General features: G+C 44.1%; 3 protein-coding genes across 3 annotated transcripts in view; all 3 read left to right on the top strand.

The window, feature by feature from the left end:
- The window catches only part of LOC111840966 (NACHT, LRR and PYD domains-containing protein 6-like), a 136,975-nt gene that overhangs the window by 34,283 nt on the left and 75,060 nt on the right, over positions 1-27,632 (top strand). The window contains exons 4-8 of the mRNA XM_072706480.1: positions 8,985-9,157; positions 9,331-11,050; positions 12,615-12,788; positions 12,931-13,104; positions 15,669-15,842. Coding sequence (XP_072562581.1) covers positions 8,985-9,157; positions 9,331-11,050; positions 12,615-12,788; positions 12,931-13,104; positions 15,669-15,842 — 2,415 coding nt within the window. The remainder of the gene's footprint in view (positions 1-8,984; positions 9,158-9,330; positions 11,051-12,614; positions 12,789-12,930; positions 13,105-15,668; positions 15,843-27,632) is intronic.
- The window catches only part of LOC140582250 (protein NLRC3-like), a 113,105-nt gene continuing 87,533 nt past the window's right edge, over positions 2,061-27,632 (top strand). Inside the window, exon 1 of the mRNA XM_072706484.1 lies at positions 2,061-2,201. Within this exon, the coding sequence (XP_072562585.1) occupies positions 2,110-2,201 (92 nt within the window). The 5' untranslated portion in view covers positions 2,061-2,109. The remainder of the gene's footprint in view (positions 2,202-27,632) is intronic.
- On the top strand, positions 17,745-19,073 carry LOC111843427 (stonustoxin subunit beta-like). Its single transcript, XM_072706861.1, has 2 exons — positions 17,745-17,820; positions 18,303-19,073. The coding sequence occupies exons 1-2, from the start codon at positions 17,745-17,747 to the stop codon at positions 18,818-18,820; spliced, it is 594 nt and encodes a 197-aa protein (XP_072562962.1). The 3' UTR covers positions 18,821-19,073.

Here is a 27,632-nt window from a genome sequence, read left to right on the forward strand (position 1 = left end):
CAGCCAAACAGCACAGTATTGATGAGGAGTTAAAATGGATAAAATGATTGCCACTGATTTCCAACCCTTTTCCATTGTGGAGGACAAAGGTTTTAAAAGTTTTGTCAAAGCCTTAAATCCCATGTACACTCTACCCAGTAGAAAAATACCATCCCTAAAAATGATCCCAAAACTATATGACATAGAACGTGCATTATGGCAAGACAGGGTGAAAAAAGCTCCATCAGTTTGCCTGACAACTGACTGCTGGACCTCTAGACCCACCTGCTCCTTCACGTCTGTCACTTGCCACTTCACTGAAAATTACAAGATGACACCTTGCCTGCTGGACTGCTTTGAGTTCACTGACAGACACACTGCAGAGAACGTGGTAGAGGAGCTATTAGGAGTGGTAAACGAGTGGCAGGTGGAGGACAAAGTGGGGGCTGTGTGAGTGATAATGCTGGAAACATCACCAAAGCCATAAACATCTGAAGTGGACCCACCACCCATGTCTGACACATACATTAAACCTGATGATGAGAGATTCCCGGACGGTGGTGAAAACAACTGTGGACGAGGTGAAGGTCATTGTGGAGCTTTTCCACAGAAGCACAGTAGCTGCAGAGAGGCTGAAGTCCACACAGCGCCAGATGGGGTTGCCTGAACTGAGGCCCAAACAAGAGTGTGGAACTCAACCAGGTGGAACTCAACATTTTATATGTTGAAACGCATTCTTGAAACAAAAGATGCCATCATCTCCACCCTGGCCCTCATCAATGGACCGAAAATATCTGCGTATGCAGTTCAGCACTGTCCTCTCAGAAACCACATCACTGGATCCTAGGCTTAAAAAGCTTGTATTCAGTGACAACAGAGCTATTGAGGAGGCACTTCAGAGAATAACTGCCGCAGCGGCGAAACGCAGCCCAGCAGCCAGCCAGCTCCACCGTTAGAGGGCCAAGTGGAGGAGGAGCCACAGACTAGTGATGTGTGGAGGCTCTTTGATGGAAGAGCTGCAGGAGATGCTGCAGAGAGAAATACTACAGCTGATGTTATAATGGAGATGCGATGCTATCTGGAGGAGCCCCTCATCCAACGTGGAGAAGACCCACTGAGCTGGTGGCAGGCCAAGGCCTCAGTCTTCCCACACCTGGTGAAGGTGATGGAGGGGAGACTGTGCATCGCGGCAGCATCTGTTCCTTCGGAGAGAGTCTTCTCAAAAACAGGGCAGATACTAACTGAGAGGAGAAACCGCATCAGCCCATCCAAGCTGAGGCATTTGGTTTTTCTGAACGTCAACCTGCACTGAGGACATACTGTTTGGTTACTGAGTTTGGTTCTGTTTCTGTTCTGTGGATTTGTTTGCAGTGTTTTGTTCATTTGTTTTTGTCTTAAAGTTAAAAGTTTGATTAAAATATTAAACAAAAGTAAGAATGCCTGCTTTTGTAAGAAAATAAATACACAAAACTAGGCAATTATAAGGTTTCTCTTAAAAACACTAAATGCAAAAGGGTTTATCAACACACAAAGCGTTCATATTTGCCAAGTTAGGCTAAAATATGAGGCTACAGATGATACGTTAAGAGCCGTTTGGGAGCCGAAAGAGCCGGTTCTTCTTTGGGAGCCGTGCCACAAGAGCCTGCTCTCTGAAAAGAGCCGAACTTCCCATCACTAGCTTACTACCCTGGAGGGAGGCAGCACCAGCCTCCCCGTCCTCCTCCAGCGAAGGGAGAGGATCCGCCCCGCTGTGCCGCCGCACCCACCGCAAGCCCCGGCGTCACAGCTGGACCCGCCCCGCTGCCAGTCCTACCACCAACACGGAGCCCCGTCTTCCCTACACATTTAACCCCCGCTCCTGCCTCACCCATCCTTCACCCTGATATCGGCGACAGCCACACCGTGTCCCCCACTGCGAACCGGCAGCCAGTGAAAAGGGGGGGGGGGCGCTGTGTTAAACACCCAGGCTTCCTATTCCGTACTGCCCCTCCCATCTGTCTCAGTGTCCTTTAAGCGACATTCCTGCGACATTCCTCCGCCCCTCCAGGTGCAGCCAGTCAGTTACCGGAGGGCAGGTAAACAGTCCACACCCCCCTCCACAGTACGAAGTTGATAATTTCCTGTCTGTAAATGAAAGTGAAAGATTTAAAGCCAGAGTCGCCACGTCAGCAAGGAACAGGAATAAGACTCGGGAATAATACAAAGATATTTTGTATTTCAAGGTAAGATTATAGTCAGCAGATACAACTAATAATAAAATAAGCGTGTTTAACCTGCGGCGTCGGCAGAATATTTTGATTGGGGTGGCCGTCGGGGGGCAGTTATATTTATGGGGGGAGGGGGGGGGGGGCGCACCGCACCGTGTCTGTTCTGTGAATCTGCTTAGAAAATAAAATAATCCAAATTTCGTTTTTTATTATTTTGATGGTGGCCGCGCCTAAAATCTGCCCCTGTTTAACACACATGCTGGGATTTAATACTTCTCATTATAATTAGACGTTTAATGTAATTCGATACACTATAAATAATCGCCTGGAGTAAACATTATGGAATAATGCGCTTAACATTCGACAAAGTAACACGTTTATATAGAATGTTTTAATGACTTGATTTCACCTGAAATGCAGCGCTGCCGAACATGGAGCGTGTGACACTACGGGAATAAAGTAGATAAAGTTCTGCGGTTGTGTGGCGTTTTCTTAAGAAAAAAACTGGCGATAACTGTTAGCGTGACATTGTTATTCCAGTAACGTCCAGTTCAACGTAAAAGTGTTGATTGTTAGATATTGTATTTGTATGTGTCTGTTTACCCTTCATGTTCACAGAGACCCCAGTAGGAATCATCTGCTGTGGATCAGCACCCAAATGGAGGAACCTGCTTCTGAAATGACCCCCCCTCTGGGATATAAGGAGAGAGGAGCTGCGTCTGCAATGACCCCCCCTGTGTGGTGTAAGACAAAGGGGTCTGAGAGGTAACAGTGTTACAGTCCACTAGCATGCATGTCTCTGTGGGTCTATAGTTAGGCCATAAGGTAAAAGTAAACAGGGTTCCTAGCTAAGGCTGGGGGGCACATTAATATTTGTAGTTTAATAATAAAATACATCAGCATTTCCTTTCCTCTGTCCTCCAAAATCAGCCAGTTCATCTATTTTAGAGGCAACCATCACATCATCCCTCCTACCCTAAATGACCACATACTGTAACTCTGTAGAGAACAAATAAATATACAAACAAACTGGGAAAGAGGAACAGCAGCCAAGTCTAGTGACAGAGGTTGTAACAGTGATAACTAAACCTTTCATACAGGAATATTAACTTTATATGAGACAGTTTATTTCACATTAAAGCTAAAAGTCTGTTTGCATGAAGAGCTTCACGGCAGGTTAAACCTTCAGTTGATCAGTCTTCTGCTTAATATGATGCTGCTCACATTGTATGAATTATATTTATAGGATTTGTTTCCTCTCGCTGCCCACAGTGTCCTGATGGAGAGAGCACGCTCACCTGCACCCAGCTGTGTTTCCATGAAGAGTGACAGGTCAATGGGGCCCCCAATCTACTTCAGAGAGGGACCTTTTCCTACAGATCAGAGGTAAATGTGTAAAAAAATCACAGTCAGTCAAAAGGTATACAGGCACACAGGCTTTGAAGAAAATAGCTTTTTAAAGAATTAATATTTTTTAACTTTCACAAATTCTGTCAATGTAAATGTGCATTTAAACAAACACTGTTTAAATCAATCAGACTCTCAGTAAAGCTATAAGGATAAAAGCTTCTCAAAGAATGCATCTTTTTTTAACTTTCACAAATCCTATTGTCTTTGAAAATTTAAACAGAAGTTTTGCCGGTGTTCAATATAAACTTCATCTGAGGTAAAAGGATGAGGATTAATGTAAAGACTGACTTCCTGTGATCTGGAATTGGAAGTTAGCTAATTGAAAGATACATTTAAAATTTATATTCTCGGTAGACAGATGGAAAACAGCAGGCTGACCTGTACACCAGAGCATGTGAGCGGAGTGGACTCTGAGGCGTGTCCAAATCTACCCAGAATTCATCTGTATGATTATCAAGACTGTTACAAAAATTGGCCGAGATGAAATTCGCAAAGTATTTCACAAAGGAAACTGATAGGTCATACAACTGTACTATTCTTATCAAACAAATAGATGACAATAATGTAGAGCAAGAACAACATGAACAATGTGGTGAAACTGTTTCAGGGAGTAAAGATTCACTTTGGAATCTAAAAAGACCTTTCTCGGAAACGAGAGTATGTTACGCGATCACGTGGAGGCCAGAGTAAACGTGAGCAAGTTTTATATGGTTTTAGCATATCAAGTCTATAAAGTAAATATTTATTATTTAAGTAAATATTCAAATAAATTAGTTTGTCATTCAAAGTAGGTCTAATAGGATTTTTAAAATTTTATTTTATAGAAAGAGCAACAGCAGAAGCATCAACAGAAAAAAAATTGAGGAATATAAAACGTGGATGCTTATACTGTATATTCTTTAAGCTATTAAGCCCACGGATTCCTTTATTTTTAAGCCTATTTTTGTGTGGAATGCCATTGACAAACCTGTCCGATGTTGCCTATATGTTGTTTAAAAATAAATATTTTCTGTTCTGAGTGAGTGTTGAGTGTTGCCGTTGCTCATATTTCTTTATGATATAAAGCTTCGGTTTATGGTGACATTTGTTAGGCATGCAGATTATTTGTCCCTATTTTAAACTGGAGCGAGCGTGGAGCGATTTGACTGGAGCGGGAGGACATTTTAGTGGAGCGAGGAGCGGTGTTGAGCGGAGCGGCTTAGTGCGGCTTAGTGTGAATTAGAGCGGAGGAGCGGGAGGAGCCAACAGCCTCGTGAGCGAGGAGCGGAAATTCTCACCGCTCCACTCCGCTCACATGCTCTGCTGTACACTGCTGATATCCATTAAAATGACTGAACAATAAATTGTCTTCTTCTAGGATGGATGTTTCTGTTTCAATAAGAGATTAAAGAATCCTCATGGATTCATTACATCATTCTCAGAATAAGGCTTCAGTTTGAACGTTTAACAGAAAGGTGTCTGTTAATAGCCAGCTCAGCTGTCTTATGTCATCAGAAAAAAATCAAACAATTACTTTCTTTCACCAGTGAGCAGCGTCTAAAATTTAATTTTAGCCTGTTGCTATTCTTCTTTAATCAAATTTGCATTTATATGGATTGAAAATAACAATATCAAAAAAAAAAAGCATTTAAAACATGTTTATTACACATGAAGTTTAGATGGGGTGTGTTTGACATTGCTGATAGTGTAACACTAGTGATATGCCGACAGTACGGTATTGCTGGGGATTTTTACCTGATGGCCTCGCTGCTTGTCATAGAGGGTGGGTTTGGTTGCCACCTGCTTCATATTGATAAATAAAACTTTGTATCCTGTTTTGAACCAACATGAGACGCGACTGAAAGTTGCAGCACTGCTTGCTGGTGTCTGTGACTGTAAGCGCCTGCATTCTGTATGTCCCACTGGATCACGATGCTTCAAGGCGTGAAATAAGTATGTAGTATTTCCAGTTTTAGTCGGCACATGTTTTACAGTTACAAACACAGCACCAGTCTGTTGTGTCTTAAGCTTCTTTAAACTGCCAAAGTATCACAGCACCACTGATGTCTTTTTACCTGGTTTATCCACAATATCTCCTTTTTAAAAACACGTGGCCGCTGATACAGATGCCACAGTTTCCTCTGAATCAGCGCTTTTCTCTCCCGTGACTCGCCTGTTTTACCAGAACAGTAGCATGTGGGCCCTGCTAACCCAGTAAACCTCACTGTGCGTTTGCTGTGCACAGGTTGTTCATCCTCCAAACACTGTGATTGGCTGCAGGCCTGGTTATATTAGTCAGGGCTGACAAAACGCCACCATGATCATTCCTAGAGTGTCTGAATTCTCTGTGGATTATTACTCTGTGGATTTATGGATTGAATTTTATTGTGCACTTTCATTTTGGATTTCGCTGCACTGCCCTTATTGGGCTGGTTGCTTTTGACTTACCTGCTCCCCCACTGAGTTAATTATCGTTATCATTTTATCTCCCAGCCTTACATTAAATTACCCACTCTAGGGTTATCGACATTATTCCAAGGTTGTCTACAAGAAGGTTGGAGCAACACAAATATTACCAGGACTCCATAAATGGATACTTTGTTAAATGTTTGTTTTTCTTCTGTTTCAGTTGTGATTCAACAATTGCATATATTGCAGGGAGGGAAGGCAATAAATTCAACATCTGAAACTATGTATTTCTTAGTGTTTTGGGGGGTGATTTTACTGCAAGAAAGTACCAAGAGTGCGGTACTGCAAGCTGTTGGTTTTTCACTGGCTTATGACATCGCAATGCGAGACGGGGTATTTTGTACTGATTCCGAAAAATGGCTGTAGTATATTGTAGGGCTGGTCGATGAAGTGATGATTTGAGGTGTGATGAAGATCAACAAAACGTCACACAGGAATCATCTCTGTCAGTATGTTTACATGCAAACCAAGAAAAACTAATTATTGTGTTAGTCTGACTAAACCAAGACTTTTAAAGTGCATGTAAACGGCACTACCCCCCCTTAAGGATATTTACACTGGCAGACTGCACCAGTAACAGAGCCAGTAACATCATCACAGGCTCCTCACACCCTGGACGCTACCTTTTCTCCCCCCTCATCCCAAGAAAGGTTATTCAGGGCAGCTGGACTTGTTTAGTTCCGCCCTTCAATCCAGAGGGCTTTCTGCATTCTGACTGACTGGTTAGAGTAGCAGGTTTATAAATCCTGCGGAGCCCTCAAGTCGTTAATACTCAATGGTCACCTGTGGGTTGTTGTGTCCCCTGGCTTTCATGTATGTCACTGTGACCACCTGGGCCAGGGTGTGAATGACTGTGAAACCGTCTGGGTGGAGTTGAAAGAACAGCATTGTAAGTGGGTGATAAATTATGCCTAAGGCCGCCTCCTCTGTTTAACGAGGGTCGTTTTCTTGCAGTAAACTGCTTCTCTCACACCTCATTTGAACCAGTCAGCCTCCCGGTTTAGAATCTTAACGTCCTGGTCTTCAAAGGAGTGGCCCTTGTCTTTCAGATGTAGGTGAACTGCTGAGTCTTGTCCTGATTGGCTGGCTCTTCTGTGCCGTGCCATGCGTTTATGGAGTTGCTGTTTGGTTTCTCCTGTGTACAGATCTGTACGTTCCTCACTGCACTGAACTGCATATACTACGCTGCTCTGTTTGTGTCTGGGTGTTTTGTCTTTGGGGTGGACCAGTTTCTGTCTCAGTCTGTTGCCTGGTGTGAAATGTGTAGCACGGCTACAACTGACAGGGAAGAGAACAAACTTAAGAGTGTTATCATCCCTTATGTTACAGGGGTGGCTGAAAAGCTCTGGAGGATTTTCACAGCATCCCTGTACATTTCAAACACATTGTACTCAGACACTCACACTGTAAGAGGACGGCTGTTTCTTTTTGTGTGTTGTTCTTATTTCTTATTTATTACTTTAACTTAAACTGCTAAACAGAGAGCTGCTGAACTATTATTTCACTGTTTCTGTAATAGTGACAATAAAGGTCTGTCTGCCTGTCTGAACTTAATTTTTGATGTAAGAAATACTGGTGTATTTATATAATAAAATAATACCGTGCTGTCCGTCCGTCCATCTGATGATAAACCGATAAACTGAGTTTATCATTTGCTCAATTTAGTTGTCTGTCCAGTATATATAGTTGTTTATGTATGACAATTACACATGGTGTTGCCATAACTGTGTAGTGAATTTAGCATCTGTAACTGTGTAGTTAATTTAGCAGCCATACCGTTGTTGGCTGCATTAGTTGATATTAGTTGTGCCAATTTGACTTTATTTGTCGATCCAGACATACAGCATTTCTTTCTTATTTAGACGGTTTTTAAATGAATGGAGGAAATATTTTTACAGTGCATAAACAATTTAAGCATGGACAGAAAAACACTATTTTGTATTTTTTAAGGTCTATTATCACTGCTCTTATACTCCACTTTCAAAATGTTTGTAAAAATGCTGATATTGAGCTTCCTGTCAGAGACCATCATAAATTCTCAGGCTATTTACTCAGTTTGCTGCCTGAGGAAGGTGAATGAAATGTTGTTAGTTAGCTCTGCTAATTAAGCTGAAATCTGTTTGAAATCAAGTTAAACTCTCTAAAAGCCATTGAATACAAAGGGCCACATATCAAACTGTCTGTCCTGCCTGCTGTGTCTCTGTGTGGTGGAGCAGGATGTCACTGGTTCTCTTCTGCTGTTATGAAGCCGCCCTAATGAATAAATCTTATAATAGATTAATAGATCCTTTATTGTCCCCGTGGGGAAATTCTTTTTTACACATCCCACAACTTGCTCTTTGTAGAGCCAGCTGTCAATGAAAAGCAGCCACTTGTTGGGGCACCCAGGGAGTTGGGGGTTAAAGGCCTTGCTTAAGGACCCACAGACATGCTGAAGCTGGGTTTGAACCAGTGACCTTGTGATTACAGGCACACAGGCTTAGCCCACTGAGCCACATCTTACATCTTTACACATTAAAATACACCACTAGGTTATTCTGTGTCAGCAGCAAGAACAATTTTAATGGGGACCTTTACAGACTTTCTGTTACACTTGTGTAGATGATTTGAGGTCTTTATATTTCTGCCTTATTCACAGAGACCAAATGGAAGATTGCAGTTCAGATTTACAGGAGAAACCGGGTTTATCTTCCATATTGAAGGTTTGTATTCATTGCTGATATATATTTTCTGAAGTGTTGTGTGAAATGGCTTAAAATTTATACAGCTGTACAGTAAGAAACTAATCATGTGAAAGGAAAGATATTCAAACCTGCAAGTACAAATGAAACTATGAAATGGTTTGGTTCAAATGGCAACAATTAACTGTGATGGTGTATTTTAGTCACTAGAGGAAAATGCTGTGAGGTTCCTGAAGGACGAGCTCGAGAAGATCACGAGGTACCTAGACCAGAATTACCCAGAATGCTCTGAGTCTCAGCTGGAGGAGGACAATGACCAGGACAGTGACGGTCAGATGCAGAAGACCTGTGGTAGAGAAGGAGCTCTGAAGATCACACTGTACATCCTGAGGACCATGGAGCGAAATGATCTCGCTGACCTACTGGAGAAGAGTAAGAGCTGAATCTCATTCTCTGTGTGTTTGTTTGGCCTCAGAAAAATAGTATATGGAAAAAAACATGTATTACATTTCAGTTTTTCATTTAATTTAATTTGATTTAGTTTTGCTTATATGAGTAAAAAATGTTTTTAGAAAAGTCTGTGCATTTACCTCATTTCATTTCAGGGCATCTTCTGTTACAATGTCAGCGCAGAATCAAATGTAACCTGAAGAAGAAATTTGAGTGTGTATTTGAAGGGAAAGCTAAGGAAGGACAGCCAACACTTCTCAGTGAGATTTACACAGAACTCTACATAACTGAAGGTGGGACTGGAGCAGTCAATGATGAACATGAAGTGAGACAGATTGAAACAGCATCCAAGAAAATGCTAACAGAAGATACTACAGTCAAGTGCAATGATATATTTAAACCCTTATGTGAGCGTGAGACACCTATCAGAACTGTACTCAGTAAAGGGGTGGCAGGTATCGGGAAAACAGTCTCTGTGCAGAAATTTATTCTCGACTGGGCAGAAGGAAAAGCAAACCAGGATGTTCACTTCATATTTGCTCTTCCTTTCCGGGACCTGAATTTGATTAAGGATGAATACAGTCTGATTGAACTGCTTCACCACTTTGTCCCTGATCTTAAATCAGTTGAATCCACTGAGCTGTTTAGATACAAAGTCTTGTTCATCTTTGATGGTCTGGATGAGTGTCGCCTTCCTCTAGATTTTCAGAACAATGACAGCTGGTTTGATGTAACAAAGAAAACGTCACTGGATGTGCTGTTGACTAACCTCATTAAGGGGAATCTGCTCCCATCCGCTCTCCTCTGGATAACCTCCCGGCCAGCAGCAGCCAATCAGATACCTCCTGAGTGTGTCCACCGGGTAACAGAGATACGAGGATTTGGTGATGCCCAGAAGGAGGAGTATTTCAGGAGGAGATTCAGTGATCAGAGCCTGGCCAGCAGGATTATCACACATGTGAAATCATCAAAGAGCCTCTTCATCATGTGCCACATACCTGTGTTCTGCTGGATTTCAGCCACTGTTCTTGAGCAGCTTTTTAGTGAAATTGACAGGGGAGAAATTCCAAGGACTCTGACTGAAATGTACACACACTTCCTGATCTTTCAGACAAGTTTAAAAAATGACAAGTATATGAAAAACTATGAAACCAAGCTTAAGAAATACAGCAAGAAATTCCTTTTAAAACTGGGGAAACTGGCTTTTGACAACCTTGAGAAAGGCAATCTCATATTTTATGAGCAAGATCTGACAGAGAATGACATTGATGTCACTGAAGCTTCAGTTCACTCTGGAGTGTGTACAGAAGTCTTTAAGGAGGAGTATGGGCTGTATCAGGAGAAGGTGTACTGCTTTGTGCATCTGAGCATCCAGGAGTATCTCGCTGCTTTATGCAAGTTTCTGTCAAACTCATCAGCTGACCTGCTGAAGACCTCAGTGGATCAGGCATTAAAGAGCAAGAATGGACACTTGGACCTCTACCTCCGCTTCCTCCTGGGCCTCTCAACAGACTCCAGTAAGACTCTGTTACAAAGGCTACTGGGACAGACAAGAACCAGCTCACTTAACATTAAGAAAGTAACCAAATACATCAAGGGGAAAATAAAGGAGAATTTATCTCCAGAAAGGACCATCAACCTGTTCCACTGTCTGAATGAGCTGGGTGACAATTCTCTAGTAGAGGAAGTACAAGGATACCTGAATTCAGGACATCTTTCAGCAGAAGACCTCTCACCTGCACAGTATTCAGCTCTGGCCTTTGTGTTACTGATGTCAGAGGAGGAGCTGGATGTGTTTGATCTGAAGAAATTCATCAGATCAGATAAACAGCATTGGAGGCTGCTGCCTGTGGTCAAGACATCTAGGACAGCTCTGTAAGTGAGGATGTGGAAACGTATCTTGTCTGACAGTAACATTAACATTGTTTAAAATATGTAAAATATACAATTTATTTCTCCTTGTGCATTAATACCTGGGCTGGATTTGTTTTTGTTTTTTGATAATCTGGGACCCAGATTTTATAATGACTGAGGGTAGTGATGTAGTAACAAACTGACATTTCCATGACCACCCAGTGTGCATCCTGACCTGCTATAGAAACAAAGGGGGTCTTTATCTGGAGGGTTTATGAGTGAAATTATCCTTTATTTGGAAGTACAGGTACATTGGAGTGCTTCTCTTCTCACTCTCCATGAGAGACACGGACACATTTACAGGTGCCACCAAGCTTAGGGTCACAGCACAGGGTCAGCTGACATCCAGCTGGGGGTTAAGGGCCTCGATCAAGGGCCCACAGACATGTGACTGTTCTGCTGAGTGTCTAACCAGCGATCCTCCAACCACAGACACAGAGGCTTAGCCTGCTGAGCCACACACCAGCCCCACAGACATGATATGTGAGTGTTACTGTCAGCAGGTGTGTCCATGTAATGGAGCCCAGAGCTGGGAGCTTCCAGAAGACTGCGGTCTCTGACTGCTCATTGGCGCCCTCTGCTGGCCTCAGCTGCTCCTGGCTGAGGATGTGACGACCCAGCTAATCAGGCAGTAATAGATTAACATTATTTTAAATTTACAATGAAACTATATGGTGGCATATTCAGGCATAAATGAGGGCACAGGTACAGGGGCGCCTATAGTCATAATAATAATAATTTACACTTTATTAATCCCCGTGGGGAAATTGTTTTTACGCCTCCCTCAACTTGCTCTTTGTAGAGCAAGTTGTCCGTGAAGGGCAGCCACCCGTAGCGGCGCCCAGGGAGCTGGGGGTTGAGGGTCTTGCTCAAGGACCCTCAGACGTGCTGAAGCTGGGCTGGAACTGGCGACCTTGTGATTACAGGCACACAGCTTAGCCCACTGAGCCACACGCTGCCCATAAAATGTAGTCGCACTGTCTCCAATAATGGTCACAAAATGCAGCTAAATGCTCGCAGTCTAGAAACATGTGAAGCCACACTTTTGATTCTTCGGCATTATTCACATTATGTGAAAAACAAAAACAACAACACACATGCGAACCGGTTCCCAGGTTTGTCTCTGGATGCACTTTTCTCCTCTATAACGTGTTGGTGTGACGTTACATTAGACAGCCAATCAGCAGCGACTTTACATCTTTACACGAGTATGCTGCATGCTTATTAGCTCACAGGTGCTGAGATAGCGTTTCGGTATCGGAATTTAGTACCGAAAGAGAATACATTTTCGAACCTCGATAGGATCAGAGCATTTTGGTCGGTACCACAAAAGTACCGAAGTTCAATATCCAGCCCTACTTTGGGGAAACCTGGCAGAACGATGGCTGACGACTGCAGTGGAAGCTGTTTCATTGGTCTGAATATATTACGGGAAGATTCATATATAATTTTCACACGCATCGTTAATAATACAGAGTACCATTAACTGTGTGTAAGTTGTGTCTTAAAATGTTTTATTTTCCAGGTTGGACAGCTGTAATCTCACAGAGAAATGCTGTGAGGCGCTGGCTTCAGCTCTCAGATCAAACTCCTCACCCCTGAGAGAGCTGGACCTGAGTGACAATTACCTGCAGGATTCAGGAGTGACGCTGCTCTCTGCTGGACTGGGGGATTCACACTGTAAACTGGAGATACTGAGGTCAGTAATACTGGGTAATCCACACTTTTAACTAATTATTGAAAGGAGTCGCTTTGTATGAAAGTAGTCACATTTACTTAAAAGTAACACTTGTATTGGTGAGGTGATCTTATTTATCTGAGTTTTTTGTCCATCTCTGTAGGCTGTCAGGCTGTAGAGTCACAGAAGAAGGCTGCTCTTCCCTGGCTTCAGCTCTGAGGTCAAACCCCTCACACCTGAGAGAGCTGAACCTGAGCTACAATCACCCAGGAGACTCAGGAGTGAAGCTGCTCTCTGCTGTACTGGAGGATCCCAGCTGTAAACTGGAGAAGCTGAAGTGAGTAGAGAGTGAACATTTAATGTCAGTTCAAGTCAAGTTTCTTTGTCTAGCACATGTTCATACACCAAGGTCATTCAAAGTGCTTTCCGGAAAATATAAGAAATAAAGTGTATAAAGTAAAAATAGACAAAGTAAAAGTGTAAGAAAAATATGAAAATAAACATAATTAAAAGAACATGAAACATTTAAGAATGGATATTATAAGTGACAAAGTGCCACAGCCATAAGATATGATCACAGTCGACCATGGAGCTGCAGCCTGGGTGCTCTGGTGCCTGGTGCCTTATAAACACCCTTATGCTGAACACGGTGTTCTCTATGGACAGACTGTGGTTCACACAGGAGTCCAATAACAGAGCAGCACTCGGGTTCAGATCGGCCAGGCTGTTCCTCCCAGTCACAGCCCTCCAGGTTTTACTGTCGCTACCCATGTGAGCATTAAAGTCCCGAAGCAGAACAATGAAGTCCCCGGGTGGGGGGGGGGGAGGGGGGCGCCTTCCAGTTACCCATCCAAGGTCTCCAAGAAGAACCCACTGATCTAACACCATACTGCCGTGGATAACCTCCCTCAAGCGTTACCCACTGATCTAATACCATACTGTCATGGATAACCTCCCTCATGTGTTACCCACTGATCTAACACCATACTGTCATGGATAACCTCCCTCAAGCGTTACCCACTGATCTAACACCATACTGTCGTGGATAAGCTCCCTCAAGCATTACTCACTGATCTAACACCATACTGTCGTGGATAACCTCTCTCAACCGTTACCCACTGATCTAATACCATACTGTCATGGATAACCTCCCTCAAACATTACCCACTGATCTAACACCATACTGTCATGGATAACCTCCCTCAAGCGTTACCCACTGATCTAACACCATACTGTCATGGATAACCTCCCTCAAGCATTACCCACTGATCTAACACCATACTGTCATGGATAACCTCCCTCAACCGTTACCCACTGATCTAATACCATACTGTCATGGATAACCTCCCTCAAACATTACCCACTGATCTAACACCATACTGTCATGGATAACCTCCCTCAAGCGTTACCCACTGATCTAACACCATACTGTCATGGATAACAACAACAACAAATTTATTTTTGTATAGCGCATTATCACAACATTACATTGTCCCAAAGCGCTTTACAGCATCCCCACCCAAAGCCCCCAGTGAGTAAGCCATAGGCGACAGTGGCAAGGAAAAACTCCCTAGAAGGAAGAAACCTTGGGAGGGACCAGACTCAAAGGGGGAGCCCATCCTCCAGGGGCCGGCAGGGAGAGTCAAATACAGTTAAATCTGAAACACAAACGGGGAGCAGGAGGGAGATGACAAGCCGGTGCCACCACTCCCTCCAATCACCAGGCAGCCAGAAGGCAGGGAGCGGGTCATACAAGGAAGATGACACGGGCAGAACGGCGAGCTGGATGCACGGTCGTCATTGGCAGTGGCGACGTCACATGTTGCAGGGTGTGCTGGACATCTTGATAGATTGAGGGCTCCAGGCAGCACCACCCAGGAGAAGGTGGTGGAAATAAATGCAATTAGTCAAAGTAAGGGAGACTATAGGCAGTGCTAAAAGTTAGATGAGTGCAATATGAAGTGCAATGCTCTGGCAGATATGGCTATGGCAGCATAAGTAGGAGGGAGAGGCAGGTGGGAATGCAGGCATGGGGAGTCCCTGAAATGTCAGCACTCCAATCCCACAAGCAATTGTGAAGCTAGAGTGACAGCACTGTCAATACAGTTTATCCAAAGCCAATGGCACCGATCCCCACCCAGCTCTACACCTCACACTATAGGTTTAACTGGGAGTGAGAAGCTAGCTAGAGCTAGAACTAGTGTCCCTATAAGCTAAACTAAATAGGTGTGTTTTTAGTCTAGACTTGAATATTGAAAGTGAGCCTGAAACCCGCACATCCGTTGTAGAGCTGGGTGGGGATCGGTGCCATTGGCTTTGAATAAACTGAATTGACAGTGCTGTCACTCTAGCTTCACAATTGCTTGTGGGATTGGAGTGCTGACATTTCAGGGACTCCCCATAACCTCCCTCAAGCGTTACCCACTGATCTAATGCTATACTTTTGTGGCTGAGAGCCGATCACTGCTGTTTCAATTCTTTCAATTGTATTCTTGTTAACAATAATTACCCTGCTACAGAAAATGTGTTTCCCAAAAAGAAGTTTGGCAGGATGACCCATAATGCACTTAAGCAGCAACATAATAAACAAACACAAACAGCTTATTTGTTCTTCTCCAACTTCCTTATATCCCACAAACTAATCAGTTGTAAACCATGTTAGAAATAATTAAGCAGTAAAGCAGGAAGCCAGTCGTTCTTAGCACATGGTTTGTGTTGTTCAGCAGAGCTAATAGACAAAGGAAAGTGACAGTTATATTGCAGTTTAGAGCTTAAATATGCTTTTTATATACTGTACAATAAATTCATTGTTTTACAAAATCTCTTCTGTGATGCCAGTGATGGCTCACATACAGAGCACCAATGCGAAAGGTGGTTTTATAAGTGTTTCATTTTCCTAAGGGTGGACCGGTGTGAACTCACAGATAAATGCTGTGAGGTGCTGGCTTCAGCTCTCAGATCAAACTCCTCACACCTGACAGAGCTGGACCTGAGTGACAATGACCTGCAGGATTCAGGAGTGACGCTGCTCTCTGCTGGACTGGGGGATTCCCACTGTAAACTGGAGATACTGAGGTCAGTTACTGGGAATTCCACACTGTAAACTGGAGATACTGAACTCAGTATTACTGGGTATTCCACCCTAAACTGGGGATCCTAAGGTCAATGTTACTGGGTATTCCACACTTTTAACTGTAAATATTGAAAGAACTCACATTGTATGAAAGTACTCATATTTACTTGAAAGTCATACTTGTAATAATGACATTATCTTAGTTATCTGAGAGTTTTTTTCTGTCTCTCTGCAGGCTGTCAGGCTGTAGAGTCACAGAAGAAGGCTGTTCTTCCCTGGCTTCAGCACTGAGGTCAAACCCCTCACACCTGAGAGAGCTGGATCTGAGCTACAATCACCCAGGAGACTCAGGAGTGAAGCTGCTCTCTGCTGTACTGGAGGATCCCAGCTGTAAACTGGAGAAGCTGAAGTGAGTACAGAGTGTGTGTCTGACATGCTACAGATACTTATGCATGTATGTGAAGAAGAGGCACCAATAAATAAATGGATACAGCAGTACTATGTCATTCTGCTTCTCCTATAGTGTGGACCACAGTGGAGAGTGCAGGACCAGACCAGGCTTACAGAAATGTAAGTGTGTTTGCAGGTTTTTATTAATAATACCATTAATACTATGTTATGGTTGTATTCACACAGTTGTTGTGATGAGTGTGTTTTCTGCACTGTGTGTAGATGGATTTCCATGTTTGTGTTTAGGTGAGTTTCTGTGTCTGTCATTTTAGACAACATCCAAATGAGAAAAACAAAACATCAAAATCATCACCAAAACACTATTCATTCATTTATACATAAAAATATATATTTTTTACAAATACTTTATCACTGCTCATATCATCTTTGTGTTTGTGTTGGAGCGTAATATGGTTAAAATATATTCTTTTTCACAAAAAATAATCCTTTGCATTTGTTCTTTTTGCACATGCCGTGAGTGTATGTGTTTCCTGTGTGAGATTCGTTAGTATTGTCCTAAGACGGCACCCATAAGCAGTGATACCGGACTCTCTCCTCCAGTGTGAGATGCTAATTTGCATTTTTACAGGGTGGTTCTGGAACACTCCTTAATATTCATGAGAGAATATTCCTGATTGGCCAGGGAATTCCTTAGACCAGCGGTGCCCAAATCCAGTCCTGGAGGGCCAGAGCCCTGCACATTTTTGGGTTTCCCCTCATTTAACACACTTGATTCACTCCTTGTGCTAATTACCACACAGCTCTTGACCTGAATCCTTTATGGTGGAACAGGGAAAGAACTAAGCTACACAGGGCTCCAGCCCCCCAGGACTGGATTTGGGCACCCCTGCCTTAGACAGAAAAAAACAGGCGACACATATCGATGTTAATTGACCAATCAGGTAGTGCTCCTCTCATAAATATTAATGAGCCAGCCAATCATGTAAGGCTTCTTATGAATTTTAATAAGATTTCACGAACCACGGTGCTAAAAGAAATTTGCGCCCGGGACACACTGGATATGCGGCGAAAAATATAATTTAACAGATTAGAGCGGCTACGTGCCTGGGCGAAATTTCGGGGCTCACGCCTCGCGGCAGCGGCATCGCATCTAGAGTCACGCGCGCGGTAAGCGGTTCTCTACGGAAGCGTATTGCATTCATCTGAAAAACAATCAATTCTGTTTTTTCCGAATTAATGAAATATCCATCCTGTTTTTCTGAGTAATATTTTTCTGTTTTCCATGATGCACGATCTGTGCATTTTAATCCGGTTTTATTGATGGTTTGTAGACGGTATTATCATTAGTTTGCCGACTTTGCGCGGCACCTATTCCGCCCCGCTTGACACCGCAGTGTTTCTCCCGGATCAGTAGATACAGTATGACACGCTTCACGGAAATAAGCCGATGCATGTGAAATGCATTCAGAGCGGCTTTGCTGTGACTAAACACCATGTCAGACAATCGCTGCAAATACTGGATCCTCATGGAGCGTAACTCCGGCGCCGGAATCGTCTTCGGAGGCGTTTGTATCAGAATCCAGGTCCAAACCTTTATTAAATATCACTTTAAATATGTAATAATATTACTTATATATTCTGTTATTGACGGTCATTTTCAAAGGTAAATACAGGTAGAAATACAGAGAGCAGCGAGGCGGCCGGTGTGTCCCGGCTTTAGCGGGTAGAAGGACGTTCGTCTTTAAAGTAAATACACTGACTTTTAGTATTAATATCTGGTGCCGTTTTGTGGTAAATATGCTTGTGGTGAATGTGTCTGATGAATGTCGCTGCTTTGTAATTTTATTTACCCGTAATTAAGCTGTCAGTTTAGCTCGCGCCGCATTTTGGCGGCTCTTCCCGCCGCGTCGCGCGCCGTCCGACATTTCCTGAGCTATTTCATAAACTTCAGTTCCCGCTTCGTTCGGGGAAGCTGTGCTGTTTTTATATTGTACAGAAACATAAAGTACAGGCTGCCTGATGGTATTAATAATTCTCCCTCCTGCCTACAGACTCCTGCCGGCTGACGCTGGACTCCAACACAGCAAACAGACATCTGTCTCTGTCAGGGGGGAACAGGAAGGTGACATGGGGGGCAGAGCAGCCATATCCTGATCATCCAGAGAGATTTGACGACTGGACCCAAGTTCTGTGCAGAGAGAGTCTGACTGGCCGCTGTTACTGGGAGGCTGAGTGGGATGGATATGGAGCCCGGATAGGAGTGACTTATAAAGGGATCAGGAGGAAACGAGGGAGTGACTGTCTGCTTGGAGACAATGACAAGTCATGGAGTCTGAGCTGTGATCCTGACAGATACTCAGTCTGGCACAATAATAAACAGACTGTCATACCCATAAAGCCCTCAGACTCCCGCAGAGTAGGAGTGTATCTGGACTGGGGGGCTGGTGCTCTGTCCTTCTACAGAGTCTCCTCTGATGGACTGACCCCCCTGTACAGATTCACCTCCTCATTCACTGAGCTCCTCTATCCAGGGTTTGGGGTTAATTATAACTCCTCAGTGTCACTGTGACGTGTTGCTGGTTCTCCTGGCAAAAAGGTAAAATCTCTGCTTTTTAACCTTTATAATCATTTTTACTCTGAAATGTATGTTTGACAAAAATAAGTTTTTCTCTCTGACTAAAATGTAACTAAATATAATCCTGATGAATGGGGGGGGGGGCTTTCCCCCTCCCCTGTATATGTACATTTTATATATTTATGCCTGTTTACTGTATTTCCTCCCTGTACAATGACAATAAAGGCTTTCTGTTCTGTCCTATTAATGTCCTGCTTCAGCGTCACCCAAAGCATAACTGCGTCACATAATGAAACCACAGTCTGCTGGATTAAATTAAATAAATTCACTTTACTACTAACACAATGAGAGTAAATCAGTGTAAATAATGATCATTTAACTGGAGACATAACAGAAACATATAATTATATCCTGTTACTGCTCTTGTTCAGTGGATTAAAGTAAACAAAATTATTATTAATTTATGTGATTAAATAATAAAATGTCTTTTATTAGATAAATACGCCCAGCCCTCCCACTGTAAAAGGTACCCCCCCACGTGCCTGACACAGAGAAATTGATACATTGTCTCTGATCGGCAAAAGCCACTAAATTTACCTACATGCATTATTATTAATAACAGACGTGTAAGAATATCCACAGACATCCATTAAGCAATCCGCCATTTGATCCATTATCTATTGCAGATTCACATTCTATACAGTGACTGTAGTCAGTTATAATGTCTCTCTATCAAGCTGCGGCCATATTTCTTGCATCCACTGGACATGTTAATTGCTGACCCACGACTGCACACCGTCACACAGCTCCAACCTCTTCATTAAGTTTGCGGACGACACCACTGTGGTGGGTCTCATCAGCAATAGGGATGAGACCGATTACAGAAGCGAGGTGAGCCGCCTGGCCGCGTGGTGCGGAGTCAACAATCTCTCTCTGAATGTGGAGAAGACGAAGGAGATTGTTGTTGACTTCAGGAGAGCACACACTCAGCACGCCCCTCTGACCATCAATGGTGCGTCTGTGGAGAGAGTGCGCAGTACCAAGTTCCTGGGTGTACACATCACTGAGGATCTCTCCTGGACAAACAACACCGCTGCACTGGCCAAGATATCACAGCAGCGTCTCTACTTCCTTCACAAACTAAGAAAAGCAGGAGCACCAGCCCCCATCATGTGCACCTTCTACAGAGGCACCATTGAGAGCATCCTGACGAGCTGCATCACTGTGTGGTTTGGAGCCTGCAAGGCATCCTGCCATAAAACCCTCCAACGCTTAGTGAGAGCAGCTGAGAGGATCATTGGTGTCCCTCTCCCCTCCCTCCAAACCATCTACAGTACCCGTCTCACCAAGAAAGCTCTCTGCATAGCAGCCGATCCCACCCACCCAATGCAAAGCTTCTTCAGCCTGCTGCCATCAGGGAGGAGACTGCGGTGTCTCCAGGCCAGGACCAGCAGACTGAAGGACAGCTTCATCCATCAGGCTGTCAGGAAGCTCAACTCTCTCCCGGCTCTGCCCCCACTCCCCTCACTCCCCCCTTCTGCCCCACGGACTTTCTGAAACTTTCCGAATCTGTTATACATACACTAACACCCACACACACACACACACACACTCTCACACCCACATGCACACACACACACTCTCACACCCACACACACACACACTCACTGACCTGCACCAGGCACTTTGTGTAGCATTGATCTGCTAATTACCTCATCCTACTCATAGTCTACGTCATAATGACTGTTCAAGGCTGCTCTTTATCACTTATCATACCTACAAGCTCTATTTACACTTTATGTCTGATTTGCACTCTCTGCCACGTACCCTTACTTGTATATTGTATTTATTCATATTTTCTTGCATTTTTAAATTTGTATTTTTTTGTATTAATGTTTTCTGTTTAACAAGGGTTTGTGAGAAATGTAATTTCAATTCTCTGTGTGTTCTGTACATGTGGCAGAATTGACAATAAAGCTGACTGACTTTACAGTTTTTTACGATCGCTATGACAGTTTTTTCAAAACATTAAACAAGTTTCCTAAACTCTTAACGCACCATCACACCTAAAACACACAATTGACAAAACGGTTAATTTCATGCTCAAAATCACACATTGTAAACTAAACCCCAAAACTAATTTTCAAAATACAATAATAAACTACCACAGTACACCATGTCTAGCAAAACACTGCAAACATGTTTTAAAATCAAATAATTATTCAAAACAGTAACACATGTTCTCTTCCAACAGGAACATTTAGTCAATCATAACACATTGACAAAAAAACACTATCATCAGCTGAAATTACAGAAACTGCATTATTTTATGTGTCAGGTCTGCCCTTATATTGGAAGCCTTTCTACATTTTTGTTTTGTTGGGTTTAGTAAATGCATGCATTTTGTTTCTTTTGCTGCAGAAATTCAATACAAAAAAGTGAATGACCATCTCAGAGTAGCTTTATAAAATGTACAGTTTATGTAAAAAAAAAAATACAGACAGAACTGCTGCAGTACAGACTTTATTTGCAAAAGGACATTACTGCAAGATATACAAACAGAAAAAGCACCGGAATCATAATAAAAAAAAACAAAGTAATCTTCTATTCTGCCTGGTCTTCTGCATTTGGCCACATGTTCTCATCCACATGACACCTGATATCTTCTCTGGCAAGGCATCGTGGGAAGAATCTTTTGGCATGCCTTATCCACCCCTGGCAGTGTTCAGCTGTGATGTCTTGGCATGCAGCATCCATTGCATCCAGGAGGGACATTTGGTCATGTGGACGATGGTCAAAAACCTTCCATCTCCAGGCTGAGAAAAACTCCTCAATGGGGTTGAGGAAAGGGGAGTAAGGGGCAAGGAAATGCGACATCATCCTTGGATGGGCGTCAAAACAGGCTGTGACTGCACGGGAATGGTGGAATGCCACATTGTCCCATGTGATAACATATATTGGCAAGTGGTCTCCCACCTGTCCCCTTTCTACCTCTGGCACCAGTCTTTCGTGCAGGTCTTCTAAAAACAGGAGAAGGCGGTCGGTGTTGTAGGGGCCAATCTGACATTTATGCAGGAGTGCACCGTTGTTGGAGATTGCGGCGCACATGGTGATATTGGCTCTTCTCTGGCCCGGCACGGTAACTGTGGCCCTTTGGCCTATTATGTTTCTCCCACGGCGACGCCTTTTCGCCAAGTTGAAGCCAGCCTCGTCAACATAGATAATTTCATGTGGGACTTGATTGGCCTCCAACTCCATGACTCTCTGAAAGTAATTACACACAGTGTATGTAAATGCTGTGCTGTACTGTATATCTACTGTATGTACTAATGCACTCCAGGTTTATAGAGTAGTTTACTGCAAAACACACTGTGTATAGTACAGTAATGACTGTATTGCATAACCTTACCTGGACGTATTGGTGACGGAGTTCTTTGATGCGCTCACTGTTCCTTTCAAAAGGAACTTTGTATAGTTCTCATTGGCAATGGAATAAAATACAGGGAATATATTTGTGTTTCAATTCACAATATAAACAGCTGTTCACTTTGACTTTAGCCTATATAAGTTATGTTTAGAACATGATGTTATCTGTTCTGACATACAGTGTTAAAGCATTTGTAAATTTGACTGTAAAATTACATTGTTTTGGTCTTGGTTGAGCTTGTGTGTAAAAGAAGTTCAAGCATTTTAAATTGGTGTTAACTGTATGCATTTTGTATCAAAGCAACAAGAAATGTGTTAATTGTATAGCCTACAAAGACGGATGTTGTGCTAACCGTGTTAAGAGTTTAGGAAACTTGTTAAATGTTTTGAAAAAACTGTCATAGCGATTGTAAAAAACTGTAATTCACAGAACAAGCGATCCTTCCGGAGACAATGTGTACTTTTCAGGGAGGCCACTAGGTGGAGACAAAACATAGAATACTGAATAAAAGAGGTTCAGAATTAGACTATAATCATATTTATAAAATTTTAACGGCACGCTTTGTTTTATGCCAGTTTGTAATTAGCACTCATTTGCTTTCTGTCATAATAAAAAACCAAGAATTTTATGAGCCATAAATCATCCATATATTTTGCAGGAACAGAAATCGCGCAGCTTTAGTTTAGCACTTTCCCATTTGAGATTCAAGATTCAAGAGGTTTATTCGTCACATACAGTACAACATGCAGTGAAATGTGTCTCTGAGTCGCCCTGATTGGCTGTGCAGAAATAGAAGACTGAGGCAGTTGGACCTACACCATACCGACAGGTTCTCCACCTCCCTCAGGTAGGCCGACTCATCGTTGTTGGTAATGAGTCCAATTACCACTGTGTCATCTGCAAACTTCACAATGGTGTTGGAGCTGTTGGAGACGACGCAGTCGTAGGTGTAGAGCGTGTAGAGCAGGGGGCTCAGAACACACCCTTGAGGAGCTCCAGTGCTGAGGGTGATGGTGTTGGACACACGGGGTCCCACTCTCACTGTCTGTGGTCTACCAGTGAGGAAATCTAACACCCACCTGCACAGCTGGGAGTTCAGACCCAGGTCCCTCAGTTTGGTGAACAGCGTAAATGGGACGATGGTGTTGAAGGCTGAGCTGTGATCCACAAACAGCAGCCTTACATAATCCCCATTACTACTGTCCACATGGGTGAGGGTGGTGTGAGATACGTGTGTGAGATGAACGTGATGTTGCCGTTTCCTGCCCGGCGACCGCAGCGGTCAGATGCAGTGTGTGCAGCGGCCATATTTACGGACAAAATCAAGCTGATCACTAAGACTTAGTTTGTGGTTAATTAATACATAAGTAACAGCATAATACTACATTATTTCTGCCCCCTCAGGTAAAGTGTTACCGATGAGAGAACACTTTGAAAATCAGTAAATAACATTTTCTCTTGCCTTGGCTCCATGTCTAAATCAGACCTAGACATGTTTGAGTAGATTATCATGTTTCCTCTGGTTATTGCACTTACACACACAATATGAAGGAAATGTAAGTGAACTGAAATCTCCATGCAATGAATTATTACCCTGTGAGTGTGTATGAAGTGCTGCAGCCCATACATTAGCAACGGGCATCAGATCACTGTATTCAACAGAGTGAGGGGTTATTCAGAAAGGACCAGTGTATTATTATTAAATAGATTGATAGATCAACTTGTTTAAGCCATTATTACTGTATATCTGCTCTCCCAGCTGGCAGCTTTCAAATGGGATTGACCTCATTGTTTTGTTTTTTTTTACTGTCGAGTCGGCAGTTTAGCAAGCAGGATGTTAGTCTGGGTGCTTTATTGTGCCGACACTTTGATTTTGCCCAGTGGAGCTTCGGATTAAGCTCCTCTTGTTACTTGAGATATACTCTTTATTCACCGCTTTAGATTATTGCAGCATGAAGCCGGAGCCGACAGGGAAAGTTAACTGAGGTAGAAGAGATAGAGAGAGGAAGAGAGGAGGGAGAGAAAGAGGAGAGAAGAAAGAAGAAAAAAAGGGGGAGTCAGTCTGGATATCGCCACACCAGTATCTGCATCTGAGAGGAAAGGATGGAAGCCAAACACACACACACACACACAGACACACACACACACACACACACACACAGACACAGACACACACCCAGACAAGAAGGAGAGAGAGGGATAAAATAGGGCAAGAAGTCCCTGGGCTCTGTTGTATGTGTATGTGTGTGTATGTGTGTGTGCGCATGTGTGTATGTTTGTGTGCTGTGAGTGTATGTATGAGTGTACTGGTTAACATGGAATGATTCCCAATGAGTGTGTGAGGCCACAACCACGCCGCCCCGGGGCCCCCAGACGGCCAGGAGAGCCCCGAGCGTCATGGACCCAGCCGCCCCACAGCGGCCAGGCACCCAGGCCCCCCACCACTGGAGGGCTGCGCATCCGCCCAAGGAGGGAGACCTGCACCCCCCCAAGAACCCCCACCTGGGAGACACCCTGAGAGTCACCAGGCACCCCCGCCCCTGGCTACCCCGACCCCCCCTCCCCCAAGCCCAGACCCCCCCCAACCCTCCCTCCCCAAAATCCCCTCACTAACTCCCCCGCACCGCCCCATCATCCACGTGCCCCCCCCGTTCCAGGACAAACATGCAGACACACAGAACCATGCATACACACATACACACTCTCAGTCACACCTGCTCGTCTTTGAGGCCCGGCAGCAGATGCCCTGGACTTGCCCAGTGGACGGCCCCAGAGGATGTTCCCCACCCCCCCAGAGCACAGGCGAGCGGGCACCCCGGCAGCGCCCCACAGATGCAGACCAGCCAGAGCTGTGGTCCTCCCCCACCGGCCCCCCAAGCCCTCAGTGTCTAAGGTGGAGTTAAAATAGAGGGGAAGGGAGCTGCGCAGTCCAGCTGCGGGCAGCCGAAGCAGCCGACCCAGGACCTGCACAGCTCCCCCCGCCCTCCAAGGCCCTATGTGAAAGAGTGGTGTGACATGGATGTATGTCTGAAATGCAGTTAAAATAATGAGGGGGGGTGAGTGGCTAATCATTCCCCCCCCCCTTCCCTCTGTGTGGTGTGGCGTGATGTCTTTGGTGTGGCGTCTAAAGTGTAGTTAAAAGAGATGGGGGGTGAATAGCTGTTGACCCCCATTACCTATGTGTGGTGTAGGTGGATGCAGGCTGGGGGGGGGCGTGGGGTAATAGGTGATAGCACCGCAGGGCAACGGGCATCAGGCCAGGCACCAACACCCAGGGGGCACCACCGCCCCCCGCCCCAACCCCCAAACACCAAACTTTAATGCCAGGTATTTTATATAATTAGGTATATTAAATTATTATTAGCATTTAGGACCCAAACACCAGGCCTTAAGTAATTAATTGTTCATTTCTTTATGTAGTCAGGAGACTCGGGGGGTCGAGACCAATTTCCCAGGCAATACAAAGTAGTGACCAGTATTAGCCTGGGTAACAGAACTCATTTTTAAAACTTATCTTCTTAAAATTTATTTTAATCAGGCCCTCCTAGCCTTGTTACACTCCCACTGATCAATGTGTAATCATTACACTAGTTTTGTTTTTCAAATTATGTTCACATTATGTTCTAAAATACTATATGCAACAGTGCACAGTCACACGACACAGGCACAGTGAAATGATACAAATCTCATGAGTACAGTATCGATAGGAAAAGGATTCCCTGACAAGCAGAAGGACAGTAGTATGTGCTGCAGTATTTACAGCACAGGGGAGAGGGGAAGGCTTTGCTGATCGCTGGTAAGAGTCATGGAGAGGTGATCAATCTGTGAGTAACGGAGCAGAACTGGAGAGATGCTAGGATAGCAGCAGATGGAGAACCTCACCCACCTGCTCTGGGTGGAGCACGAACAGGAGCTGTTAAAGGCCAGTACACCACAGACCCGGCTCCTCCCCCCTCCCCTCACCGTGGCATGTTGGAAATCAAATTGAACATTCTGGTGTTGCATCCTTGTTTACACAGAACAAACCAGCTCCGAGCAGGTTTGAGGATTTGAATGTGCTGCCAGCAAGAGTTTCGAAAAACTGACAGATCCAGGATCATGCCACATCATCAACAATTACATCCGGCTAAACCAGTAATCCACGTACCATCCATAAAAATGATTCCAAAACTAAATGACATAGAACGTGCATTATGGCAAAACAGGGTGAAAAAAGCTCCATCAGTTTGCCTGACAACTGACTGCTGGACCTCTAGACCCACCTGCTCTTTCACGTCTGTCACTTGCCACTTCACTGAAAATTACAAGATGACACCTTGCCTGCTGGACTGCTTTGAGTTCACTGACAGACACACTGCAGAGAACGTGGTAGAGGAGCTATTAGGAGTGATAAACGAGTGGCAGGTGCAGGACAAAGTGGGGGCTGTGTGAGTCATAATGCTGCAAACATCACCAAAGCCATAAACATCTGAAGTGGACCCACCACCCATGTCTGACACATACATTAAACCTGATGATGAGAAATTCCCTGACGGTGGTGAAAACAACCGTGGACGAGGTGAAGGTCATTGTGGAGCTTTTCCACAGAAGCACAGCAGCTGCAGAGAGGCTGAAGTCCACACAGCGCCAGATGGGGTTGCCTGAACTGAGGCCCAAACAAGAGTGTGGAACTCAACCAGGTGGAACTCAACATTTTATATGTTGAAACGCATTCTTGAAACAAAAGATGCCATCATCTCCACCCTGGCCCTCATCAATGGACCGAAAATATCTGCGTATGCAGTTCAACACTGTCCTCTCAGAAACCACATTACTGGATCCTAGGCTTAAAAAGCTTGTATTCAGTGACAACAGAGCTATTGAGGAGGCACTTCAGAGAATAACTGCCGCAGCGGCGAAACGCAGCCCAGCAGCCAGCCAGCTCCACCATTAGAGGGCCAAGTGGAGGAGGAGCCACAAACTAGTGATGTGTGGAGGCTCTGATGGAAGAGCTGCAGGAGGTGCTGCAGAGAGAAATACTACAGCTGATGTTTAATGGAGATGCGATGCTATCTTGAGGAGCCACTCATCCAACGTGGAGAAGATCCACTGAGCTGGTGGCAGGCCAAGGCCTCAGTCTTCCCACACCTGGGGAAGGTGATGGAGGGGAGACTGTGCATCGCGGCAGCATCTGTTCCTTCGGAGAGAGTCTTCTCAAAAACAGGGCAGATACTAACTGAGAGGAGAAACCGCATCAGCCCATCCAAGCTGAGGCATTTGGTTTTTCTGAATGTCAACCTGCACTGAGGACATACTGTTTGGTTACTGAGTTTGGTTCTGTTTCTGTTCTGTGGATTTGTTTGCAGTGTTTTGTTCATTTGTTTTTGTCTTAAAGTTAAA

This window comes from Paramormyrops kingsleyae, chromosome 24 (genome assembly GCF_048594095.1).
Source record: "Paramormyrops kingsleyae isolate MSU_618 chromosome 24, PKINGS_0.4, whole genome shotgun sequence".
Classification (NCBI taxonomy): Eukaryota; Metazoa; Chordata; class Actinopteri; order Osteoglossiformes; family Mormyridae; genus Paramormyrops; species Paramormyrops kingsleyae.